The sequence below is a fragment of the Cygnus atratus genome, chromosome 9 (genome assembly GCF_013377495.2).
Source record: "Cygnus atratus isolate AKBS03 ecotype Queensland, Australia chromosome 9, CAtr_DNAZoo_HiC_assembly, whole genome shotgun sequence".
Classification (NCBI taxonomy): Eukaryota; Metazoa; Chordata; class Aves; order Anseriformes; family Anatidae; genus Cygnus; species Cygnus atratus.
The window spans coordinates 2,863,690-2,884,662 of NC_066370.1; the positions used below are offsets into that span (position 1 = coordinate 2,863,690).

General features: G+C 42.2%; 1 protein-coding gene across 4 annotated transcripts in view; it reads left to right on the top strand.

Moving 5' to 3' along the window:
* Positions 1 to 20,973, top strand: part of PID1 (phosphotyrosine interaction domain containing 1) — a 94,065-nt gene that overhangs the window by 22,937 nt on the left and 50,155 nt on the right. For all 4 annotated transcript variants that reach the window (XM_035545043.2, XM_035545044.2, XM_035545045.2 and 1 more), the window contains exon 2: positions 17,356 to 17,502. In XM_035545043.2, coding sequence (XP_035400936.1) covers positions 17,356 to 17,502 — 147 coding nt within the window. The remainder of the gene's footprint in view (positions 1 to 17,355; positions 17,503 to 20,973) is intronic.

The following is a 20,973-nucleotide window of genomic DNA, read 5'->3' on the forward strand; positions in this document are numbered from 1 at the left end:
CTTTCCTCTCTTTTATGTACCCAGAGTTAATAAACAGAGGTACAGAAATAACAATCTGTCTGAGTCAACCTGCTTGATCTTTTCTTTTCTTTTGGTAGCACCAATCCTGGGATTTTGCAAAGGGTAACCGGAAGATTCAGGCTTGGCTCTGCTTCTCGCTGAAATCGCTGGTAAAATACGGACAGCCTTGCTGCTGGAGCGGGGGCCTGAGGCTTGTGGCTTGGCTGGTTGGCTTTTGGTGGTTCGTGTCTTTGTTTGTTTTCTGAGAACTAGATCGGTGCAAAATTTAGCATTGGCATATTGAAGGAGATAAATAGGTGAGGTGAGCCCAGCCAGAGCAGACAGGTATTGCTTTTGCCGTTTGCTTTGTGAAGCTAAAGTGTCGTTTCTTTCAGCTTCTGAGCTGGGTTAGTGAACAGCTGGCAGGAGTGCCAGGAGATGTGTGGCTGTGGGTTCGCACAGTGCAGGCTTTTTGTGTTGTCACCAGTCAGCAGAGGAAAGTTGGGATTTGCAATATTGCTTTTTCCAGAAAATAGGAAATTGAAGGTGGCAAACACACATGTCCTCAGGTGCACTCAGGTTTTGAACGGAGGGGCTGGGGCTTTGCTTCATGCAGACTGCCCGTTCTGCTGCCACTTTGCAGTTCTGCTGCCACTTTGCAGTTCTGCCGCTCTTTCAGTCCTGACTGTTTCTGTAATAACAGATGTGTTACAACTTCAGGAGATCTGGGGTTAAAGAATCATTAAGGTTGGTCACCTCTGTGATACCAAAAGCTAGGCTAGATAACCTTGGTCGGTTTTTGGCAAAAGTAGGTTTGAAATGGTTTTGAAGGCTGGGTACAGACAGAGCGAAACCCATGACTATATCTCGTAAATTTGCTCTCCTGAGCTGCAGACCGTCACCCAGCAGCTCAGGCCTGAAGACTGCGAGTTAGCCGTGCTCTGTGTATCGACAAGTGAGTGCACTGCCGTTATGTTATCACAAAACTGGAGCTAAACCCAGCTGGAAATGGAAAAACCATGTCAATCAAAATAATAAAAAGAGGGGGCATGCTCCTAATAAATGCTGCAGTGTAACAGTAAATACTTGCACGCTTTTATAGAAATAACAAAGCTCTCATTTCAGCCATGCGCATATTTTTACTTACTGCGAGCAAGCAGCCGCCTGTGTCAAAAGGGCTGTGCTCTGAGCACTAAGTGAAGTCTAATTTCTTGCAGGATAGCGTTTGGGTTTTGCTAAATATTAAATCATTTGGTGCACATGTATCTCTTCTGGAATTGAAAACATCTTTTATTTATTGGGCTGAGCTGGCAGCCAACACAGAAAGCAGTCTGCATTTTGTTTATCAATCCACAGAGAAATCCAGTTCTTCAGAGTGTACTTGTCATCTCCCAAGAGCATCAATGGAAAGTTTAACCATCTCCCAGTATCTTTCCTAATTATTTAAACATGGCCATTAAGGAAGGCGTTTAATTCTTTAAATAAGGTGCAGAAGGCGTTAGCAAATTGAGGGACGTGGTGGAGGATTTAACTCCATGATTTCCGAGGTTTTGCTGGCGACAGACCACTTGACTGGCCCCTGGAGGTGCTGCAGACCCGCCTCGCTCGGGAAATCCCATCCCTCGGACCCCTGCCCTTCTCGCCCTGTGGGGATGCTGCTGTGGTGGCTGTGGTTTTGGACCATGTGTAGACTCTTGCTGGGGAAGCCCTGATTGAAAGCACTGCTCTGTGCTGCCATCTATGCAGAGGCTATTCAGCAAGAGTAATTAGCCTAGTCCTGATGCGTTCATTAAGCTATTCCGTTCATTTTAATTAGTCTAATTTAAGCTTTGATATATGCACATAAAAATGGTCCGTGATCATTTCAGGGCTTGGCTGAAAACCTCTGGTACAGAGCTGTCAGTAAACCCATAGCAACGTGTGAATGCTGGGGGGATTTGGATGGATCTTTTCAGATGATTTTTGTGCCTGTGTTTGGAGAAATGGGAACGTGTAAAAGGTTTTCCTTGCAGCTGAGAAAATTCTAAAAGTCTGCCATTCTGTATTTAACTATCAGGATTTTATTTATTACGGTCCTAGCAGGAAGATTTCTTGCATAAATTGTGACATCCAGGTTCACTAACTGAACACAAGGTTTATTACTATATGGACTTGATAATTAGTTTGTAATTTGTGCATAGGCATTTCATCCTGGCGGTTTTCTCGCAGCGAATAATTTGCCTTTTATTTGTTGAGGCTGTTTTTTTTTCTTTGGTGAAAACAGAACTCCCATTCATGATGGGCACAGCAAATGTAGTAAAACATTATCATAGCTGGGATTTGTTGTACACTATGGATTTATGTCAAGAATGTTAATGATTTGTTTATGAATAAGTGAGCCTGTAATATTGTGAAACAATATCTGGCAGGGCTGCTGAATGGACATTTTGAAAGCAGAGGATTCTTGAATTGAGTAAGCTGTAGATACTTGTATGTCTCAAGCTAGTCATAAGTAGGCTTATGGATTTTAAACAGAAGTGTTTATTTATCATTATGCATTATCATCTTCTACCGCACTCATCTGCCATATGTATGGGCCACTCAATAACATGCAAAGAGGCTGTCAAGTATTTTTTTTTAAGGATAGTTAATCTCCTTCTAGTAGGCTTTATTTCAAAAATAGCTGTTTTTTTTTCCTTTTTCCTCAAAAAAAAAAGAAGCCTTAAGCAGAGCAGTGTGATGTTTGCAGAGTTGCTGGAGATCAGGAATGTACAGTGGATTTGCAGTGTCTCACTTGGGTGTAGCACCTGGTTTAGCAGAAGAACCACCTGAATTTCCCGATGAAATACGGGCATCTGAGCCCAAAGCCTAGGGGCTCAAGTGCTGGGTTTGAACAGCTGGGCTGTTCTGTGGAGTGTGTCTAAACTCTGCCCAAGAAATTATGGCATTTCTTGAAACGGCGTCTTGTACTTTTTAATGAGCTGGGCTATCAGCTCTGTATCACTGGGTGGTTAAAATGGAGCAAGAATTGCTGTAACGTTACAACTGTGCCTGGAGGACTTCTCAGAGAAATTGCTTATGATTATTATGTGAATATAATACAGGAAGACAGCTTTGCTTCTTTGCTGTGCTTTTTTTCATGCTGAGTGCAGTTTTGAGAGTTGAAAGGTACACACGGAAAGCAATGTTCAAGTGGGAACGGCTTTGGGAGACTTGCAGTACTCTCTCCCCTTGAACGTGGGTAGGGAAGAGAGGTAAGACACAATTTATTGAGATGCAACTTTTATAGAAGAATTGGATTTCCTCTAAATACGGTTTGATTGTGTGCCAAACGGAAAAGCGGCTGAGGCCAGAACACATCAGGCACTGAAATGGAGAAGGATCTCTTCCAAACCGAATGGGCTGGGGGAAAATGAGCCGAGCATTGCTCGCTCCTTCGGCTGTGTGTGCGTACGCACATCTGAATAAATGGGAAGATACCCTGCTCTGTGACAGCTGAGGATGATGAAGCAGCCATGGTGGGCAGCCAGGCTGGCTGCAGCCTAACCCAGTACGGGCAGCGACACCCAGGAGTGCTTTATAGGGCCTGGGGCAGGCGGCTGGAGCTGCCGATGTGCAACCGCTGAGATTTGTCCCCGCGTCCTGTGAGCGCTATTTCTGCCATGGCGTGTTCATTGCTTGCGCTGCTTTCAGAATTGTCTCCCCTCCCTTCCCCAGAATCGTCTGGTCTGAGCTGGTAATTCAGCAAATAAATAGCCTGCAAGCTTCATTTTGCTCCTGTTCTCCAGTACAGCAGTGCACAGGCAAGGAGGAGGGCATGGAGGGAGGCTGTGGTGGAGCCGATGCACTAATTGTTCTCCATATGGATGCTTGTGCCCTGTCCTCGCTCAGACCCATACCGCACCATTAAACACTATTAAATATTGGCAGCATAACAGTAAACTGCATTTGTGATTTGTCTACTGTGTAAGCAGAAAAGGCAATCCCAAATCTGCTTCAGGAACAGCTTTATTCCGTTGGGTTGGGAATATCAGTGATGGTCACCAGAGCCTGTTAATTTCTAACTGCAGTGGTGATAAAACGTGAAAGTGGAAATGCTCATGTCATAGGGCAGGAGTTGGAACTAATCACTTTTCTACAGATGCTACAGGGAAAATAGATTACAGCCACAGCCCTGTTTCATGTGCGGGTTGAAGCTGGTTCCCTATTTATACAAGGGATGGAGCACTGCATGGAGTACCATGGTCATCAGATGATATCTAATCTTTATTTCTACAAATAATTATTTTTAAAATTCAGCGGTTAAGCAGATGTACTTGTTGTTTAGCTTTTTCATTGTGAAAGTCAAAAGCTATTGCCATTCCTTATGGATAAGCCCTGCATATGCCTGCCTGCCTTGAACAACAGAAGATTTTGTTAGTTTGTGTTCGTGTTTCTGTGGGGAGATGATGTAGCTCTTCAACCTCTGATTTTCCCTGTTGTGCTCTTTGTAGTGTGGATGACACTGAGCTGCTTATGATACCCAACCAGCACTTAAAGATGTGAAAAAACAAAACTTGAAACATTTCTGTTATGGTGGTTGCTGGATTGCACCCAAGAGGCAACAGGCTTTGTCGAATGATCAAAGGTCCCCTGCTCTCATCAGCTGCTCAGAATGGAGCAGACAGATGTTTATCTATCTGATTGTCTTGTAAAACTGTAGATTTGCCTTGTCCAGATAGCTGTGCATGCAAAACTTTACTGATGTTATTTCTGAGGCTTTTCTAATGTCATCTGAAAATCTGTTCTAGACGGAGAACCTGGGATCTGAAATAAAATAAAAATCAAACAAGGATACCTTCCACTCCTGAAGTCTCCTAAGCCTCAAAATAGCATAGTTGGGTTAAAGGTCAGTATATTGGAGGGGAGCTGGTGGTGATAGAGTGATGTGGAGTTCAAGTGCCCTCTCAAAGTCCGTGACTGCGACTAGCAGCTCACCCAGACTTTCCACTTCTGGGTTTTTCTGTTTCAAGATTTGCTTCTGGACTGAATTGACATAGATGTATTTGTTTATTTATTTTGAATGACAGTGCTTTAGTTGTGGTGGTCTCCAAAGTAACTTTCCAGCAGCACCAACACTTTTACAGACTTTCCTTTAAATAATGGTAAAACTTGGAATGCAAGAAGACAAACCTCTGACATCTAGCTTGGAATCAGCCCTCAGGAAGAGAAATACCCATCTCGAGCACTGGACTCTGACCTCCTGCTGACTTTCCCAAGTGCATACCGAAGGCAAAACCTTATTCTGTGCCTGTCTGAGGCGCTGAGTGCTGCATGTTCATGAACAGCGTGTAGGCAGAGAAAGCTTTGTAGTGCAGTCTTGGGGATCTTGGCAGCTGCAATGAAAAACCAGTTGGCGGTGAGTGGTGATGAGGTCTTGCGTAGCTGTTGCATTATTCTCTGTGTGCCAGAGAGCTTATCCGACAAGCTCTGCATTGAGGTTCTCTTCTGTTGATGGCCCTCCGTCAGAGGAGTTGGACCTCATGATACTAGCTGGTGTTTGCTCTAAGCGCTGTGTGAATTATCTTTCCTTTCCAAGATGCTATGAGCTAGACAGTTACTTTTGCTAGTAATGTTTGTGGAAGAGGACAGGAGACTTGCTGGAGTCCCTTCAAAAGTCCCTTGTGGATTCTTCTCCCATTGCAGAACTGGGGCTGACTCACACAGAAGCAGCGCTGAAGGTTCACATTGAATCCCTGTGTGTGTGCATCCATCTGTATCGTATCTGCAGCCTACCTGATTATTGCCATATCAGTAAATGGCCAGCATCAGCTTTATTTTTTTTTTCTTTTCTCCAGATTACTGTCATTGACATTGCTTATCAGTTTGGCCCAGAGATTTTTTTTGAAGGAACTGTATGTCCATTATACATGCAAATAGCTTAGATAAGCACAGTTCAGAAGTAGGGCTGCGGCATGAAGAATTGCAAATATAAGAAAAAGTGGATTCTGTGATTGATAACCCTTGGGCTTGGTGGTCAGAATGCAAATAAAAGCTGCAAATCTGAGCAGAGAGACATGCTATAAAAAGCATTATCACAAGTTAAGCTGTAGAAGACACATTTCTGCATGGCAATCTACTGGATTTATTTTGGCAATTATTTATTTGTGGCAGTGGTGTTTGTGAAAATGGAATTTTTAGCAATCTTGTTATAATTATAGAGGACTGAGTATGTAAAGCTGCTCAAACATTTTACATCAGTTTGCTTTTTTTCAGCCAAATACATGTCTTTTTTGATTAAAATCAGTGTCTTTTTTTTTTTTTTTCCCCCAGAAGAATGACTAATTGGTACAAGATTCAAAACTTCAATTTTTTATCAGAGGCACCTAAATTCTTTCCCTCCCTTCTCTTTCAGGGTAAATAATTTAGATTTCAGATGCACTGAGTTTGATAAAAGCCACCTTGTTAACATCTCCCGTAGAATTACAGCTCTGTGCATTTTGAGGGATGCTGGAATAACTGCATCAGTAATGCCTGTAAGTTAAATTGAATGGGGCAAGGGAAGAAGGCAGTAGGGAAATGCTGGGCAGGCAGTTCATTTATTTTAATTTTCCTGGTTCTTTCACATCTGTTTAACTAGCTGCCCAACACATGTACATTGGAGACTGGAAGTGTCTTGGGCATTCGGAATACTTCCATCGCCTTATATTACAGGAGCTTATGTTAAATCTGCATCTAGGGAAGCTCAGAGCTTTAAAAGCCCAGGCCCTTTTCCTTGGTTGTTGATGTTCTGTATTATTTCATTTCCCACAAGCCTGAAATGTGTTAAAGTTTTGTTTGTGATAATTGGCAGGGTTTGCACCAGGAAACATTTAAAAAGGAAAATGAACCTCACTCATTTACATTCCCATGTCTCCTGCAACTTCACTGCTTGAAGTTGAGCCCAAACTCTCAAAGTTGACTGGCTTTTTTTGGATGCAAAATAAAATTTAAGTTGTAAGGTGCCTGAGAAAGGATCATGTTTAAGGTGGCCATGTTTAAGGTAGGGGTGGGGTGAGGAAGGATGGGGATGTGCTGAGAAGAATGATTTTCCTATTCTGCTTGTCTGCTGATGTGCAGGGTTGTTTATTTTGCAGATGTTTTCTGCATGGAAAACTTGCCAGTCATTGCTGTGTCAGTCAAAACTTGGAGCAGATCAGGCAAAAGCGAGAGTATACCTCTCAGAAAAAGAGGAATCTGTCTTCCCGATGTAAGAGGTTGAACGACAGCCCTTATGTAGGCCTGAGGTCTTAAATTATGCCAGTCTTGCTGGAAGGGAACGCTGGGATAGTTTTGAGCTCTTACATTTAATGCACCTAAACTGTTTAATATTTCCATCAGTCAATGTGCTTCATTGCATTGGTGATGCTGAATTACAGGACTGAAATAGCAGCGTCTAGTTACTGCTGTACAAAGCAGTAGTAATGCTACGTGTAGGTGAATGTAGTAGCACATGTAAAGCAGCAGCAAAAAGGGGTCTGGTGCAGTTCCCGATGAACTTCATAGCTGTTTTGCCCTGGATTTCTGTGGAAGCAGGGAAAGTTTTTGCATGGCATATGGGATTCCTAAAGTCTGGGATTTAGTTGTGAATGAGTACGTGTTTCCAGAATGGAATTACTGGAGTTTGTTTAATCAATTGTGGATTCCTCCAGAGTGACACTGCAGTGCCTGTGTGAGGAGTTAGCTCTGTTTAATTGGTCCCATATGTATTTGCAGATAGTATATTAACCATGCCTTGGGGGGATAAGGGCTTTTGGTCGAATCTCTTGGTGCACACTTTATTTCTTTTCTGGATTTTTTTTTGTTGCTGTTCTAAGAACTGTAGACATGTATATAAGTATAATCATTAGCATTTTGAAATTTAATACTCAGCAGAGGGTTTAGTTAGGCTTCTGCAAAAATATCTGAACTTTGACAATTAAAGAAAAAACTGAGGTTTTACAGGGAAGCTGGGATTTCTGAGTATCTCTGGATTTGGGTGCTTAAATTGGGAGACTCGGGAGCTTAATCTCCCTTCTCATCAAGCACTAAGGACCTGGCCTTTGAAAATCAGAAAAGTGGAAACATCAGCAAACATTAATTACTTTTGGAAAACCTTGAAAACACCATGCAGATCCAGCCTTTACATCCGGAGCCTGTGGCTGTGAGAGGGCTGTCCTGCCTGTGGCTGCCATAGGTCGGCACCAGGCAAGGCGAGCGCCGCTCTCAGCCACCTCACTTGAATCATTTTGTGCTGCAAAAAGCAGAGTAATTTTGCATCTGTCTGTTTTGGCTTAACTCAACCAGTAAGGTAGTTGCAGGAGAAACAGGAATGTAAATGAATTGGTTTGATTTCCTTTTGTGAAGGTTTCTTGGTGCAAATGCTGTCAGTTATCCAATTCTAAATTAATTAGACACTTAGTGGAAGGGTATTTTTGATCATTTTCTGTAGACTCCCTTATTCCTGACATAGGCTCTCTGGTGTGCTGCTCTTATTCATGGCTTTAAGAAGTGAGAAGACCTACTGTGTGAAATCTCCTGGGGACAGGGGTTATGCATTTGCACTGCAGTGGGACCCAAGTTTTATCTATATTCTGCATCATCAGCCCCAAAGGTTTGTATCGCCGTGAATCCTTGTAGGGGTCCTCCCTGCTGAATAATTTGCTGATGGTAGTGAGACAGGATTAATAGTGCAGAGATGAAAGGCCTGTGAGCGTAGGGCTGGCCAGAGGGGACGTGTGTGTGTGTGATGGGACAGCAGCGCTGGCCAGACGTGGTTCCCCTGGGTATGCCCTGGAGCATGTCCTGATGGCACTCGTGGGGATGTGTGGAGAGAGAGGAGGCTAAAGCCATCAAGCTTCTTCCTTTGTCTTCTGCAAGACTTGGGGGGATGCACCATGATAGAGGCTTTCCAAAAAGGAGGGTGACTTGCTGAAGGAGCAGGTCTGTTCACTTGGAGATGGCTTACATCCCTGGGAAGCAGGAGGACCCCTATTCTGAGACCTTCGGGAATGCCAGGCTTTAGTCTGGGGACTGTGTCAGGCCCACAGAAGTCATTTCTCTAAAACAGAATAAAAGAGTAACCAGGAGTGAGTGATAAAATGGACAGCTTTAGAGAAAGGAGTGGATTACCATTGTATTATATCATTAGGATTGTGTCTCTATCTCATAGCTGTAAATACAAGAATTAATAGACTTGTTACAAAAGTTCATTTGGTTCGTATTTATCCAAGAATTTTGGCAAGAATTTGGACACTTTTTTTCTGCAGTGTTAGCAAACATGCGCGTACCTAGCAAATAGAGCAAATTCCCTGTTCGTAGCAGACACCTCTGTCATCCAGTCCTTAGCCCTGTCTCAGAAAACGAGTCCCAGAAAGGCAAGAGGGAGATCAGTGAACTACAGAACTGCCTAACAAGTTATCGATTTATTGCAAAAAGTGAAGGAGAAAAGTGAAAGTGACTGAAATGCTTTTTTGTTGTTGTTTTTGAAAGAGCTGTGTTGGGGAATGCAGTGGCTGTCTGGCAGGTATTGTACAAGATGATCTCGCCTTGCCAGGCTCAGAGTGAGGAGAAAGAATGTTTTAAAGCATCCTCTGACACAGAAATTATTGGAAAGCCTCCAAGAGCAAATTGAAAAACCAACAACCGCCTTCATGCTGCAGGATTCCATTGTTTTAATATTGGGCCAACTATACCAAATAATACATCCACTGGAAACTCATGTTAGGGGAAAAATATGTTGGAAAGCAGCTAAGGGGTCAAGCTCAAAATCGAAGTGAATGGACTTGACATATCTATGCTGCTGCATGTCCTATTTTGTTCTTTCCTTTCTTGTCAGTTCCTATTTAATTTTATCAACTCTTTCGTTTCCTTTTTTTCCCTTTTAAAAACAACAACAACAACAAACCAACAAAAAACATCTAGTTTTCTCCTGGGCCTGTGTTCTGGTTCCCATTTGGGCTGAGAAGTGCAGGGGCTGATAAATACCTGGGTTCGCATGGAGAAATTCTGGCATACTGGTACTTTTGGAAATGTAATCTAGTTAAAAATCCAGGCTTGCATGTGGTCACAGTGCTCTTGGGGAGGTACTGCTGCTCTGGTGATGAGAAGATGAACAGCAGATAAAGAGGATGACTTTAATTTCCTTTAGTGCTGTGCATGGGGGCCATGTTTCCCAGGCAGGTTTTCTTTGACTTCTGAATGTAGCAACACATTTCAAAATCTATTTTACACTTATCAGTAAAGCAATAAACTGTCAAAGCCCAAATCCAACTAGATGTAGTTAGTTGCACATCTTCAGTCCACATGCCTAATTTCCACTGAAATAGTGGACTGGGAACTTAGGTACTGTAATGTTAAAAAAAATAAATATCAAAAAAGCTATTGTAGTGCTATGGTTTCTTTTACCTCTTCCACTGACACTTTAAGGATTTCTAATTGTATTTTCCCGCTTACTAGTGTTCTGAGATACTGACTCTTTATTACTCCGGTGTGGATCTCTGTAGTGGGACTTAAGTTTTTTAGTGTTTACGGCTAAACGGGGAGCGTGGTCGCTGAATATCCTGGGTATTCAGATTTGCTGAGGTCGGGGGGTTTAGTTTGGCTGAGTGTAGAGAGATGTTAGAGGATCAGTCATGAAATTCTCATCTGGCTCTGAAGTTCCCTGCAGTTTGGAGGGTGTTTGTATCTGGGACTGTGTTTTGTTTGGGCAGCAATCCTGCTGATCGGAATCACATAAGCTTGGCAACAGGATGGAGGAATCCAGCCAGAGCAAACTCAAAGTACACAGGGTCTGAGAACAAAACGTTTCACATGAATTAAATTGTGAGGAAACAGAAGTTCTTCAAACTTGTAAGAAAACAAGGCAATGTGAGCATCGTCACACATGCAGCTGGGCGATCAGGGTATAGATAGGCTGTGCAAGTTTTTTTATTTTTTTATTTTTAATGGAATCTTCATAGTTGTGGATTTTTTAAGGGCTTTGTTTTTTCACAGCAGGAAGCAGAATATTCCCCAAGAAGCTGGTATTGCAGTGGGGTGGAATAACTCTCAGCGCTTGCATGCAGCAGCATCTTTGCTGAAAGGATTTTTAACACCTGGCTGAATTTGGCTTCCTCTGTACCATACCCTGCACCTGGGCTTGTGTCCTCATCCTGCTTTTCTGTCTACAGCCCTATGTCCCTCTTCACTTCACCTACCCCTTTTTTCTGTATATTATGGGTTCCTCCATCTGACCTTTAACCTTGACCTCCTTGTTGTGTTCACCGAATACAGGAGAGGCCCAGGAGAAGTCTTTGTGCCTGGCAGCAGGCAGCAGCGCCTGCATGATGCTGGCTACTGCTCTCCTGCCACTTCCCTCTCTCCAGTCTCAGGCCTTGCTTGCTTTGATGCTGTCTTCTGCTTGGTGTCCTGTCACACAGGTTGGGGCGCACCCCAGCAGCTGCAGATTACTCTTTTCTGTGCCAAAGTGCTCCCTGCTGCCACGTCTCTCCTCCAGGCTGCTTGGTGGGGGGTGGTAGGACCAGGGGACACAAGTGGGGACGTGGCGGCTTGCAGTCTTTCAGTGTCTGGTGCGTGACCACACAGGGTGTGAAGGTCTCTTTGTGACATGATGTTTGCCAGGTGCTTTGCCCCTGGACCCCTGGGAGATGCCGTGCCCTCAGTGTGGGCATGCTGAGTCACACCATGGGCTGCCTGAGCTCCTGGGCTTCCAAACTGAGTCTCACCTGAAGGTGAGTCCATCGTATCCTCGTGTTCTTTAACCTAAATAGCATTTGTTATCTGTAAGGGATTGGATGGATTTGGTTTGATAGGCTGGCAAAATCCAGCTCTCCTAAGATACTAGAAGGGATACACTCGAAATAACCACCAAATTTCTGGATTTAGATCAGTTTCAAACAGATTATCCAGGCCAGATCTGCCTGAGTATAAAGACTTGTGACAGGATCTTGGATTTGTGCATGCCGGTCAGTGCCGTACTGTAGAGCAGGCTGCTGATGGGATGATTTCTGACTTTGATAAGCGCTTCCATCCCCTTTGTGGAGGGTTTCATTGTAGTGTTCAGTACAATGTTTATATGAACTGCTAGTACAGGATAAATAAATACTGCACAGAGAAGTTTAACGTGGGGAAGAGGAAAGAAGCATTTAAAGTGTATTACCAGCATTTGTTTAACAAGAGATGGATCAGATTTGACATTTATCTGTACTGGATTGCATTTGCTTTAAATAAAACAAAGACTTGAAATGGATAAGTTTTCATATGAACTGTATCTGAATTCTTCTTTTCTTACCGAAAATATAGAGCTTGGGGTGGGGTGTTCCTTGGGTCACAGCTCTGCTTGCGTCAGTGATGGGATAAGCGTACTGCTAAAGGATGATTGTGTTTTCATCTCCTTTATCTATGAGTAAGATAGTGGAGTCTGTTGTACATACGGACTGGATACTTCAGTAGTCAAATTCCGCTGAGAGAAGGGAAAAAGAACATTTGGACTTACCAAAATTCTTTTGCAGTTCATTGCATTTGGTTTTGTCCTTGTTCTCCTAGGCTGCTCTTGCTGTGGGATGCTGTTGAACAGTTTGGGTTTCATGCCAGAACTAAATTAATTTCAAAGATAGAGGAAGTGCTTGCACAAGGTAGTACATCACAGAGGTTATTTTTGAGTCTTCCCAGTGACTGATCTTTTGCTATTGCTCTAATGTGGATTTCATCTGTCAGTTTTCTTGTAGGTGCTGTAGAAGCTTGAGTTTTGCTTCTCATTTTGGCATATCCCTATTTCAGAGGCTTTTAACACATGTTAACACCCTACCAGTTTGGGGTTTGCAATACTGTTCGTTCAACGTGTGTCTTTGGCAAAATTTGGCAAAAGATAGGAAGTATCACATTTCCAGATGAGCTGATGCAGCTGAATGTTGGTTATAACACTGATGTTAGGAGATAATGGGGGCTGAGGGCTATGGGTCTGAAAACTTTGTTACGCTCACTGTGTCACAACCCGTATAGCCTGTAAACTGAGTCCGTTTTTGCTGCATTACAGATTACAATGAGTTATGGTCCCATTTTTTGTGACTCATATATGTATATGCACATGCAACATATAATACTTTCTTAGTTGTATTTATTGGAGTTTGTTTTGTTTCCGTCACCTGGTAGAGAATAAAAGGATCTACTAGCCCAGTCTTGGCTACTGAGTACTCAATATTGTAAACAACAGCGGCTGTTTAGTTATGACCTAAAAATGAAGAGCTGTGCAGAAGCGTTAAGCATTGTTATTACAGACTGTCAGTGCCTACTTTTCTCCTCAAAGACACATTTAATTGTATAGTATCATAGTTTTCTCCAAGCCATTTGGCCTGGGTTGTGGAAAAGGCCATATTTTTGCTGACAAATTAAACCAAAGTGCTGTTAATTTTTTTAACAGCAACAGAAATTAAGTTTGGACTAAATGCATAGTAACCTAAAATTTGCAAATTGAATGTTGTAAAATAGTTATTCTAGAGCTAAAACGTGAATGTTGAGTTGATAAAATATATTGAAACTATTCAGAAGTACTTGATTCTTACGTTGAATTAACATGTAGCTAGGAGAGTTAGTGATAATGAAATTTTCACTGCAGTACAGAGCACTTACCAAGGAGGAAAGAATCTTTCATACCTCTGTAGTGACAATCATGGCCTGCTAAGGGTTTGGGTTACCAGTTGTACACTGTCTCATTTTCTTCTATAGGGGGAAACGATGCCATTAGTACTGGTAACTAAGCAAAACAAAATGATGGAACTTGAATAGCTGAATAAGCAAAACCATGGTTTAGTATTAAGATAAATTTTCAGTGTTAGTAGGGTCTTTACTTAAATTTCACGCTGAATGGTTTTATGTTCAGCAAGTAGGAAAAATACAATGCTAATTACAGCTCTGATCCTTTCTTTGGCAATTCAGCTATTTTGTTTGCTCAAAGAATTTCAAAACTTGCTGCCAATTTCTTATTGCTACGTTGCTCCTCACATTTCTTTCAAACATAAAGTCTGTATCAGTAACACCATCTAAATGGATAAAGGATGAATGATGTGCAGTTGCGAGCTGATATATTCGTGCCAGTTAAGAATCTCTTCTTTTGATGTTCAGTTTAAGAGCTACCAAGTGAAGCTAGTGGTTCTGGCACATAGAATGTGAATGCTATAATGTTCTCTGAACCTTTATTTACTGAATTGCCAAAGTCATGCTTTTCAAGAACTTTGTGAACTTAAAGCACTTTAAAGAAATATTTTGGGTTCACAGCAGTGGAGAGCTAATGCTTTTTACTCAAAAAATACATTGGCTACTGTTATATGTCAGCATTTGCCAACAGTTTCCGGAGGAGATGCCAGTTTGGAGTGGAAACTAAGAAATGGATTCAGCGAAGCACTTTATCCTGTTCTTGGCTTAAAGCACATGAATAAAACCATTGACTACCCACGTGTGCTTTACTGGGACTGCTCACATAGTGAAAGTTAGGCACGTGTTTAAATAACTTGCTTATTTGGGGTCTCACTGCATGATGTCTTGCTGGCAGAGTCTTGATTTTCTTATGGCAACCAAAGTATGACCTGTGCACAGGGAGTACAGCATTGTCTGCACCAGCCACACAGTCCAAAGCAAAAGGATATTTCTGTGTCCACCCCCAGTCGATCCTGCATTTCTCTGGCAACTAGTTATCTATCTGCTGCCAATTGTGCTCTAGTGTTTTTGGCATTCAACCACTCCAACTTGCTGCTCATGCAAGTATTGAATTGTCTTTGTAAGGTGGAGAGTAGGCTTTTCCTTGTTTAAGACTTTGTATGTGGCTGTTAAAACATGAAAAAAAAAGTAGTTTATTGTCACATCTTTCCTCATTTGGTCAAACTTTGCAAGCAAAACGTTGTTGGTAGTCCCACTGAAGTTGATAGAGATGCTAGCAGAGGAGAGGCACAATACCACAGAACCAGCTCAATGCTCTGGAGCCAAATGGAGGTTTTTCATCTGTTGAATATCTAATGGAAGCAGTGTTCTTTATTTAAGAACCTCTGTAAACAGCTCATCAATGCAAATGCAGCTCTTCCAGCGTGCTGGGAGGGAGAAGTACTGTGGCGCTCCTGAGGGCCAGTCCCAGGCTGGGGTCATCCTAGCCCTCACAACCAGCCTCCGGCACGCTCTCCTTTCTACATATTTTCTCCAGAAGTACAATTTCTGCAGCAAGTTAGCCAATCTAGAGCCTGTATATAAGAACAGTACAAGCTATTGTAGTTGTAGGAGACAGCAGTTACTTGACGGGCTCAGCGGGCCCAGTCGGCCCAGTGCTGTGGTTGGTAATCAGCAGTGCTCCATCAAACCCAGGATCTCAGACTGAGCTGGCTTTATGCTCTTTGGGGCTGGCAAGCTGTTGTCTGGCCTCTGCTAACAGCTTTGCCAGAGAAGCCTAGGAAACTCCAAACAAAAGGCTGCTAATCAGAACTGAAAGGTGAAATGAAATAGGTTCTCTCCATGAGTTCAGTAATCCTGGCTGGCAAAGAGCACTGTTATCTTCAGAAATATGTGTCAAAGAATATTCTTCAATGTATAATTATCTTAAACAGAGTGCTTTTTTTTTGCTGGAGATGTGTTTGGGAGAGTGAATGGGATAACACGTAATATGAGCCAGATGAAAAATAGTATGAGTAGATTTTTTCACTGGAATGGAAACTTGAATGCTTGCATAAACTGCACAGAGGCTCTGAAGTATTATTGTAACAGGCTGTAACTTCATGCGTGAGGTAGGAAAGCAAGTATTATTTTCACAGGCTGTTAGTGTTTGTGCCCTGAATATGCTTACAAGAGTGTTGAAAAAGCTGTAGATCTAGGATCGTAACAATTATTAGATACAGACACTGGTGAGGTAAGGATTAAATTGTTTCAGAAGTATATTGTTTTAACAGGCTTTCAGTTAGCTAATGATAAAGTATTTATGAATTACATAGGAGGTTTATTTCCAAGAAACTCTCGTGAATTTTCAATGGAAAACTTGAATCCACAAAAATCTGTATGAAAACATCGTAAAATCCAAATGGTTGGATTCATCCCTTGTGTATAAATAAAATATTTAGTAAGCACTCTCCTCACCTAAAGCACAGGACTGAAAAGCAAGGACCTGAGTTAAATTTCTAGCTCTGATAAAGCCTTCTTGTATGGTTCTGGGAAATCACTTAGTGGCTCTTTTTCTGCAGACCAGACCCCATACTGTTCCTCTGCCTTACAGAGGTGAAGGGGAGGCGGAGGAAAGGAGTGGTTGCAAACCAAATTAAGAATCTCCCATCAAAAGTCAGAGCATACTGTTTGGTTTTGATAAAAATAATAATAATAATAAAAAATGGAGACATTGCACATATGTCTAATAACTGCTGATTTATAAGAGTCAAGTTATGAAGCTTTAACAAATGCATATTTCTTCAGACAGAACTGTAGTATATTTCTAGCTGGAATATGACATTAATTTGTTTCGTATCTGCATAGTTTACCCTTTAGATACATTTTAGCAAGCAAAAATACTTAGTTTCTCAAATCAAGGTCAGTTCAAAGAAACATCTAAAAATTGAAAAAAAATCTGACTCTTCTGATTCTCCAAAATTGATTTAGAAACTTTTCATGGATTGGCTTTCTTTACTTAAGCAATTACTGAGAAACTTTTAATTCAACAGTGTTAATGTTCACTTGGCTAGTTCCTCTTCCAAGTCTGGGAAACTTTCTTGTTTGTTGTAGCAAGTGGCAAGTTTTTAATGACATCCATTTGTTATGTACTTGTAGTGGCATTTACATTGGAGACTATGGGAACAACTGCTTACAAAGCAGGATGATTTAAAATTCATAGGCTAAAGGCAAACTGATGAGGCATTCAGCTTGGCAGGAATGGTAACTTCTTCTAGCCTCAATGGGATGACATTTAAATACAGATGATAGAAAACAAGAAAGGTTGAAACAGTGGTTCTTTGAATGGTCTTTGATCACCTGTTCTTTCCTTCATATTGTCATTAGTAGTGGAACTGGGTCTAAGAGCAGTTTTTATAATGTGCCTAGGAGTGATTAGAGGTTGAATATAGACCCTTTTTGGGACATACATAGATCTTCATGTTAATTTGGCAAATTTGGAAATGTTTTCTCTGCTCAAAATGGCTAAATCATCTCATTTTGTGTGTGTATATCCTTTTAATTAAAAACAGTCTCCACACTGCTAATAATAACGGATATTCACTTTAAGTTATAAAGCTTCTTCACTCTCCCCATGGAAACTTCCAAGGCATTGAATAGCAAGCAAAACATGCAGACAGGTCCAACTATTATCTCTCATTTTTCTGCACCAGAACGCAATATAATTGCTTTTGTTTCTCTGTTCAGCACTTTCAGACCATGTTAAAGACCAAGTTGAATGTCCTAACTCTTCGGAAGGAGCCTCTCCCGACAGTGATCTTCCACGAACCAGAAGCCATTGAGCTGTGTACCACAACACCCCTCATGAAGACCCGGACTCACACTGGATGCAAGGTACCTGCAAGCAAAAACATTAGGAATGAGACCACAGTGGAATTGTCCTATATATGTAAGAGGAATCTAAAGAGCCCAAAGTAACCAACGTGGTCATTGTTCTGGAAACCCCATTAACTACCACTATTACCATAAGGTTTCTAAATCAAAAATGTCAGTAGGGGGTTTCTGAAAAATTCTGGGCTTCAGTGAAAAATGTGGTGGAGGTGTGTGGCACAACACAAATAGAGAATTCTTGACAGCCTCCCAGGAACGTTACTTGCTGTAAACACAACAGTTGTTTTCTGTAAGTGCTAGTGCTGAGATGGGAGATGAAGAGCCAAGTGCTGTGTATTTGCATTTAGCAAGCTGTACTATCAGAGGTATAAAACTACTGAAATAGGGTTGCAGGTTAAAACTCAAGGTTGGTTATAAAAAAAGTTGGGGAGCAGTTAGATCATCATTTGGTTAAGAAAGAACATGAATTTGCCTACTTACATCAAAGCAGCTTCTGAAAAAGCTCTGCTGCTTTAAAGTTTAATGGCTTAAGAGCTCCGAGTGCATTCTTCTGTGGAAAGAAACCATATAAAAAAAGCAAACAAATCTACTCTGTGTGTATCTTGTGTTGGAGCTGTCTAGCGTCATGGCAGAGCTTGCCTCACCTCACAAACAGGCAGCCTGAGCCAGGTCACAGTTTGGCCTGTGCTGCCCTTTGGGGCTCAGCAGCCAAGTCTACTTTGCCTGCCTCAGGAGTTGGTCATGTGGAGATACCTACCCTTAAGGGTCTCCAAAAACAGAGAGAACTGGGTTTGAGCCTCCTCTGCTCTGTAAAGCATCAGCTGTAGAAGAGCCATTCCCTGACGCTGCAAGTGCCAGGTAAGGTCCAAAGTGCAAGTAAATGTCATAACGCTCTGTCCTGTGTGGTGTATGTGTGCACGCATACACAGGCACTCCTCCTGAGCAGTTGTCTTGTTGGAGGATCTGATGGGACTGCAATGGGGATGAAATAATTTGCTTCCTGGTGAAATCCCTTGCTTTTCGTAGCATACTGTGCACATGGCATGGGCTGTGGGTGTGTCATAAAGGGCTGTGCTCTGACACCTCCAGGTCTGGTACTTCCTCAGCAAAGTTTCTTGTTGGGAAGTGTTATTTTTGTTTGACTTTTTGCCTGCCACGATAGCTGAGAAACAAGACCATTGCTGGGTATTGAAGCAGTGCTGCCCTATGCTGATGTGATGGAACACAGGGCAAGTGACCCTAATATGCTTTGTATGGTAGCACGTAGCATCTGCTCTTCCGTGCTGAAGTCTTATGTCCTTTATGTTGACATCTAATGAATTTTTAGAGAATATTAGCTATCATAAAAACGTTTCACAAAGTATCTGGTTTTCACCCCTACTGAGAGAGAGTTCAAACATAATAACGCTTTCTGAAATCAGTTTACCTCTGTGAATGTGTGCAGAATTTAAATGAGCCTTTTTATTTAACCTATAGTCCTTGAACTGAAAAGACGGATTGCAGAGAGACGTTGAACCACTCAGTGAGGAAAATCTCATTCTATATTTAGAGGTCTTTTTTATTTATTCATTTATTTTTCATGCAATATATCATAGTAGTGGTGACTAGAGAACATCTGCTGCCACAATGTTCCCCTTTTCCTGCCTGTACCAGTTTTTTCTTCCCTTCCCCCAGCAGCCAGTCAGTAGCCACTGACCTCCTGTCAGTGCCAGAGCATTACGGGGATGGTTTTGGGGACATGGCCAGCCTCCATTTATCAATTCAACAATTGTGAGTTCCAGCACTTTGCTTGGGAAGATGATTCCACACGTATGTTGTTCCTATGGCTAAGAAATCCTTTGTAGTTGTTAACTGAAGTGCTCCAATTTTACCCAGTCTCTCTAGTCACAATCTTTTAATTTCTTTTTTTCCCCCTGACTAAATATATTCTTCTCTAAGGGAGCTTACATCCTCCAGCTATTTCTAGGTAATTAGCCTTTCTCTCCTCTTTCCCCTCTGATTATTAGTTTCTTGCTGAGTGAAGTGATAATAGTGTTGCCATAACAAAGCCAATATTTTATGAGTTTTCGCTCTATGGGGTCTGATGCATCACTGTTATTCCAGGCATAACTGGGGGAGATGCTGGGGTGTTGCTGGTACCACTGAGCTTCCCCGGTTTGGAGACATAAGCTTTTCAGGCTAGAGTGAAGTACCCAGTTTCTACTTTCTTTCATGAGTCATGCTCTTTTGATCCTTAATCGTTTTACTCCTCTTGACTGAAATTCCTCCAATTTTTCTGTGTAATCCCATTAATGAGATAGCATCATTCTTCTGACAGAGGCTACAGACATCTCGTTTTATTGCACTGTTTTAACATAAGCCTCAGCTGGCACCATCATGTTATGGGAACTTGACACATGCAATTGCTTTGCTGTTCAGAGGTCTGGGCATTGGTTTTCTTATGTGATTGCTCTTTTCCTTGTCCTTTCATCACAAGACAAGCTTCTCTTTTTCTTTCATTCAGCATTAGCTGCTGAATCCCAAAGAAACAAAACTTCTCTGCTGAGATCCAATCTCATTCTGTAATTGAATGTGATGGCTTTAAGAATAGCAGAGAAATGTCTTGCTTTAATTCAGGCAGAACCCCCACAAAATCTGGAAAGTTAAATAAATGAAAAAAAATGCTTCCCGTTCCTCCGCAGTTCCAGATCTGATGCAACTTCACTGCCGTTGTGTTTCCTGAAATACATTTTTTAGTTACAGCAGAAGGCTTCAGACTCATTCCTCCCATCACTGCACGTCCACACCTGCCTGCCTGGGCTGGCTGCACTCTCGCCATTCCCACCCTGCCAGACTTGGCGTGATTTCACCAAACAGGAGAGAGCAGATACTGTTTGCATTGATTTGCAGCGCAGGGCTGTATGTTCACATGTTTCAGAGCTTGTGATGCTGGTCACTCACTAAGGCAGCAGTTGACTCGAAGGCTGCAGATCCCAGGGGGCATCTTCTTGCCCTCCTTCACCTCCATTCCACACCAGCTATGTTTGCAAATGGGGAGTGACAGACCCACACTCTGGGGTTGCACCGTCACAGTCCCACTCAGCAGGGTTCCTGGGCTCAATAAAGCATTCAGACCCTTGTGAAGGGTCATTTGCTTTTGTTTGAGCCATGGTGTATGTTAGGTGGGAGGCAGGTCTTGGGCCCTGGAGGAATCCCAGCCATGGCTGAGACCCCACATGCTGCCTGCTTCTTCCCTACAACGGACGTGGGGTTTGTGAATGCTGGAGCACCAAGCATCATTGGTGGTAGCTGGCCTGAAGAATGAAAAATCCCAACTGGCTTACTGTAAACCTGTAAATAGCAAGTGTCAGCTTAAGCTAAACCACCTTGTGCTTCAGAAGGACACAAAACAGTAAGAACAAATCTTCTATTCTTCCCAGCTGGACCACATTTTCAATCACGGGCTCCTAATTTGCTGTTATTTAAATTGAGGCA